The sequence below is a fragment of the Pistacia vera genome, unplaced genomic scaffold (assembly GCF_008641045.1).
Source record: "Pistacia vera cultivar Batoury unplaced genomic scaffold, PisVer_v2 Contig471, whole genome shotgun sequence".
Lineage (NCBI taxonomy): Eukaryota > Viridiplantae > Streptophyta > Magnoliopsida > Sapindales > Anacardiaceae > Pistacia > Pistacia vera.
This window is the reverse complement of record NW_022196303.1, coordinates 126,496-132,540: the sequence shown is the minus strand read 5'-3', so window position 1 is coordinate 132,540 and position 6,045 is coordinate 126,496. Positions and strand designations below refer to the sequence as shown.

General features: G+C 34.9%; 1 protein-coding gene across 1 annotated transcript; it reads left to right on the top strand.

Annotated features, from left to right (window-relative positions):
• The first annotated feature begins 548 nt into the window (after nucleotides 1-548).
• On the top strand, nucleotides 549-1,115 carry LOC116146085 (F-box protein At4g35733-like). Its single transcript, XM_031431498.1, has one exon. The coding sequence runs from the start codon at nucleotides 549-551 to the stop codon at nucleotides 1,113-1,115; it is 567 nt and encodes a 188-aa protein (XP_031287358.1).
• Nucleotides 1,116-6,045: the final 4,930 nt, after the last annotated feature.

Genomic DNA, 6,045 nt, shown 5'->3' with positions numbered 1-6,045 from the left:
CGATATCTGGCAGAAAATGAGGGTGGCGTAGTAATTCAAGCGCAGTAGAGTAAGGAAGAAAGTAAAGGGGTTTTAAGTTTTTTTTTTTTTTTTAAGTTTATACATAGAGGATAAAATGACATAATTATCCTTTAATTGTTTTTTGAATTTACCATTCTATCCTTCTTCAATTAACGGAAATGCGTGGGAAGGTATCGTTTTGAAACTTGACGGGTGGGAAAGTGTCATTTTGCCAAATCTTGCGTGGGAAAATGTTGTTCTCGCCTAGTTTTTATTCTATTGATTAATTAAATGTCACGTACGGGTGTAATGCCGCCTGTGAATGCAGATTTTTTTTAATCAAATGGGTTGCTTTTCTTTTTGACTAGTCAAATGTATCTGTCTCCTTTTCTTTAATCTTCTACAGTTGGCTTTCAAGAGGATCAGGTTTATCTTTCGTGTTGTGATGTTAAAGTTTATCAACTTTTAAGGAATATAGGATTCAATTAGAATTTCCTACTTTCTTCTTCCTCTTGGGATCAAAACTTTCTAATTCAATTGCCATTGCCATGGACAATCTCCCCGAACATCTACTCGCTACAATCGCAGAATTCCTCAATACACGGATCGAAACCCTCTGTTTCCGGGCTGTTTGTAACTCATTTCGTTCCTCAGTCCCTCCTCCACTCCCGCCGCTCTCGCATTTCAAGATTCCCTTCCCGCCGGGCGCGAAAGGCGACGGTCACCTTGAACTCACTGAATCAACTGTTTACGCCATTCAACCCCTGGACAAATCCATTGAAACCTGGTTGTTCAAAGTAGAAGAGTCAAACTCTGGCAAAATCCAAGTCATGGATCCCCTGTTTAAACTTCGTATAAAAAACTCTTCCGAGATGTTGCCCGAGCCTTTCAACTTGCTGGATTATCGCGTCAAGGAAATTGCTAAATCCTTTCGACTCGAGATGGTACCAAATTCTAATCCTTTTTACGTTGAAAAGGTTGTCGTCTCTTCCGATGATGATAAAGCTGGTGAATTCGTACTAATGGCGTTAATTAGTGAAGGCCGAGTGGGCGTGTGGCGAAGCAAAGACGAGAGATGGGCGATCAAAGATTTTGTTATGAAAGTTTTTGCGTAGAGATATTATTTGACAACAAGAAACTCTACGCTATGGGATTCGACGGCGTTACTGTGGCAGTGGATCCCAAGTCTCTAAACGTCACTGAAGCTGCCGGCTCCTGGAAAATCCCAATCACATCTTATAAGGCACTCTCTGGTAAATCAGGTGATCTGTTTCTGATCAACACGTATGGTTATACAAATACTACCAACATGGCCTCTCTTGGGTCGGAATCGTTTATGTTTTCAAGCTTGACAAAAAGAAGTGCGGGCGAATGGATTGAAAGATCAAGTGTTGTTTTTACGTGAAGATGGTTCGTTCATGCTTTCAGCGAAAGAATTTCCTACGTGTAAAGGGAATTGCGGTTACTTGATGTATATGGATTTGCGCGGAGTTATTTTTATTTCCATCTTCCCACAGAAGATGTTCGTATTTTGACTTGGAGGATCCGTCGCCGGGATCTCAACCAGAGGCTCTTTCAAAATTCGGAGGCTTTCGGCCTCTACCCATTGGCTCAGGCAGAAGCAGAATCCTGCTGACTGAATGTGAATTTTTTTTTTTTTTTTTTTTTTTTTCTCTTAACTTTTATTTTGATCGTAACTGCCTCATCACTCGGAGAAGACGAATTTGAAGTTGAAAAGATCACGAATGCAAATGCGTAAGTTTGAATTTTCTTTTCAATGTCAAATGTCAAACTAAAGATGATGACAAGTTTGAATATTTATACGAATGAACAAGATTGAATATTTATACGAATTTTCTCATTATATTTTTATTCTCCATCGTTATAAAATAATATAATATCGAAGACTCGGATCAACTAATTAAGTTATATATATTTGGTTTTATTATTTTATTTTTTGTTGTCACCAAGGGTGTTCGGACCAATTTGCACGTACTTCGACTAATTTCCACTAATCTCTGAGGCCCGATGCCCTGAAGTTAACGACAACTAATTAAGTTGTATATATTATTATTATTATTATTATTATTTTGGTGACTGAGAGTGTTTAGACTAGTTTGTCCGTACCTTAACAAATCTCTCTAGCTTTGAAGTTAACGACAACTAATTAAGTTGTATATATTATGTTTTGTTTTTTGTGATCGTGGGGTCTAGACCAGCTTGTGCGCATCTCAACTAATCTCTCTAGCCCGGGCCCTTGAAGTTAACGACCGAGTATACTCTCCAAGTATCATCTTTATTAGCAACCGAGGTAACTCAAACTCAGAACCTCTTGAATAATACACCCAAGAGTTATTGTCCAACCACGTAATCATCCAAGGGTGGTTAATAAAGAGTAATCCACTAAATCTCTTTTCAATCCCCATTATTTCCTTTTTTTTTTTTATTTAATTTGACAATAATACTCTTACAAATAAAAAAATATTATACAGAAAGATACTATTTCTCCTAATCAAACTTTCCTACTAGAATTTTGAAAAAAATTCTTTTCTGTTTCAAGTCAATTGAATACATTTAAATCATAGCCCTCACCCATATTTTTTCCAACATTTTTTATAATCTTTTCTTTCATTTTAAAATGAAATAAAGTCTATCAAAATCATTTTTTTCCCACAATACCAATATATAATCCCATTTTCTACAATTTATGTCACAAATTTCATACGGATTTGTCTTTTTATGAGTTGTATGTTCTTCGAATGAGTAATTCATTTACAATAGTTTCAATTGGTTTTGGTAATTGGTATTACTTATGAAAGATTGAGAGGCTGTTTAGCTGAGCTTATGAAAATTAACTTATAAGCGGCTAATGCTTATAAGCTAATTTGAGCTTATAAATATTTAAAATTTTAAGCAGTTACGTGTTTGGTTAAAGTACTTATAAGTGATTGATAAGTAGTTGACGCATTTGGTAAAATGTAGCTTATAAGTATATTTTATTATTAAAATGACTAAAAATGATAGGAGGTGTTTGTCTAAGCTTATAAACTGGTCAAATTAGCTTATAAGCTCTAAAATTAAGCTGATCTGTTTGTTTATAACTTTTTTGAGCTTATAAGTTAAGCTTATAAGCTAAAAAAATTAAGTTGGGGGGAGGTACTTTTTTTTTTTTTTTTTTTACTTATAAGTACTCTGCTTATAAACTAGTTTGACCAAGTATATTACCACATTATTCTTATTTGATTTTAAAATTCCATAGTATACTCTTGTTTAATAGAGTACCATTTTTAGTCATTTTATAATAAAATGTACTTATAAGCCACATTTTACCAAACACGTCAACTACTTATCAATCACTTATAAGTACTTTAACCAAACACGTATGCTTAAAATTTCAAATGCTTATAAGCTAAAATTAGCTTATAAGTACTTGTTGCTTATAAGCTAATTTTTATAAGCTCAGACAAAAGCATAGTGCTTATAAGCTGCAAAGAAAAAAGTATCTCCCCCCAATTTATTATTATTATTATTATTTTTTTATTTTATTTATAAGCTCAACTTATAAGCTCAAAAAAGTTATAAATAAACATATCAGTTTAATTTTAGAGATTATAAGCTAGTTAGCTAGTTTGACTAGCTTATAAGCTCAGACAACGTCTCCATATTTCAAATGTAATGATCAGAGACCAGAGAAAGATAAACAATTTACTTCATTTGTATTAATTATAAGAATAATCCTAGAAACAAAAAACAAACTGACAACTGTCTATTCAACCCAACTACACACATGGTTAGTCAAAATCGAAAGAGGTTCCACCCCGTGCAATGGCTTACGGGTTTGCACTTGATATTGACTAATACTGTTTAATATATATATATATATATATATATATATATATATATCTATACATAGAGAGAGAGAGAGAGAGAGGTAAACGACATATTCTAACCAGCAAGGTTCAGCAAATCACAAGTTGGTACCTCTGACATCATAAAAAATTTCAAACAGATTCTCACTCTAAATGGATGTCGTTTAATTTCTTTAACCATCAAAGGTTAAAATGGTCATTTAATATTTTATTTCTGCAAAACCATTATCTCCACCACTGGTGCCATCTCCAACTTCAAACACTTACCAAATCAATCATAATCAACCACAAATCTCAATCTCCTTTCAAAAACCTCTGAAACAAACACCAATCAAATCAAAACACCCAAAAAATCGTGAAAGCCTAAGGAAAGAGGCGGTCGGTAACGGCGAGCAACCGAGACCTAGGATGGTGGATGGTTTGGAGGGAATGTTCGATGGTGCAAAAAGGTGGTGGTAGGGAGAATTTCTGGTGAAGGGAGAGGCCATAATTTTGTTGGGAAGGCAGTACATTGCGCAAAACCTAAGGGGTTGGCGGCTTCGATCGACATCACTTATGGTGGGGGAGGTTAGGGGTTTTGTTGGACTTTGGTGGCTAATGATGGGATCATGGGTGATTATTGTTACAGTATTCGACCGAAAAAAGCTTAACCCATGGGCGAAGGGAGGTAGCAGTTGAAAGCTGGGGAGGAATGATTTGTCAGGGGATGTTTTTGGTTGTGGCAAATGGTGGTGTTTGTTTAGTGGCTAAGGTTTTCCGTGGTGGCCTGGTGGTGGTTTGCTGGTGATGGGCTGATTTAGGTGGATTGCATTTAGTGGCTAGTTTCTTGGCCATATCCCAAGGGTGTGTTTGCTAGATTTCAACACTGTAAGGACTAATGTAATTTTCAAGGATATATCTGTTAAGTTTCATACTAGAGTTTCCTGCTGATTCACCAACTGACCTGTAGCTGACCACCCAACCAGGGGACCAGCCCTTGATCAGGTCAGTCCTGATCTGGGGTATAAAAACATTGAATGGCCCCAATTAGAAAAGATTGACCCACTGAGTTGTTAGCTTACGATCACACGGCCACGCAAGATTGACCCAATTGAATTGATTGATTGTCGATCAATAGGCTTGTCTTCCTTTCTAGATACGCACAAACATGACGATATTTTAATGGGAATAATCGAGCTGTATTTGGAAAGAGGACCTAGCATTTAATAACCATTTGAGATTTAGTATGATCATAGGCTAGTGTCTATTGCTATCTACTTTGTATTAGTTTGCATTTGAATGAATGATCGCACTTTGTAATGAAATTTGGGAGACGCATAAATTCTAGTATTACTATTATTGTAGGAGTGTGCACCAACTTTAAAAAACTAATGTCGCCTAAACACGGCACGCTAGGTTCTCAAATTTCGTGTGAGCTCGCCCACAGTGCATCAGATAAAAAGTTTAGTGAAATGTAAGTGATAATCAAATGTCAATTCAGATTTATGAGTGGAAAAATGTATTGCCGGCAAACCTTACGTGGGAAAATTGGCGATCACCTCTAAATAAGTCTCACTCATATTTTTTTTTTTTCTTTTTGGTTGGCTTCCACGAGGAACCAGATTATCTTCACATGTGTTTCTTATAGTTGTATGTTCATCGAATGAGTAATTCATTTACATTAGTCTTAATTAGTGTTTGGTATTACTTAATGAACGACTTACAAAGCGATATATATATAAACAAAGTTCTTCATTTTGTATTAATTATAAAAAATAGTCCTGTTATAACTAGTTATAGAAAACAACAAACCAAACATTAACACCCTCTGATGTACCCCAATATATATATATATATTATATATATTCTATATATATATGATAGATATTATATATATATAATATATAGATATGAAAACAAAGTTCTTCATTTTGTATTAATTATAAGAATAGTTTACAACTTTTATAGAAACAAAAACCAAACATTAACACCCTCGGATTTTACCCAAACCTAGGTTTTCATCCAAAAGTAAAAGATTAATACACAGTAAATGCGGCTCCGACCCTTTATTAAACCCACTACATTATCTACTTACTTATGTTGAGATTTATTGAAAGTTTGGAAACTCACGGGCACGTCCTAGCATGGCGCCTCTCTATTTTTGAGTTTTATTTCGTAAATGTTTTAAATATTACTT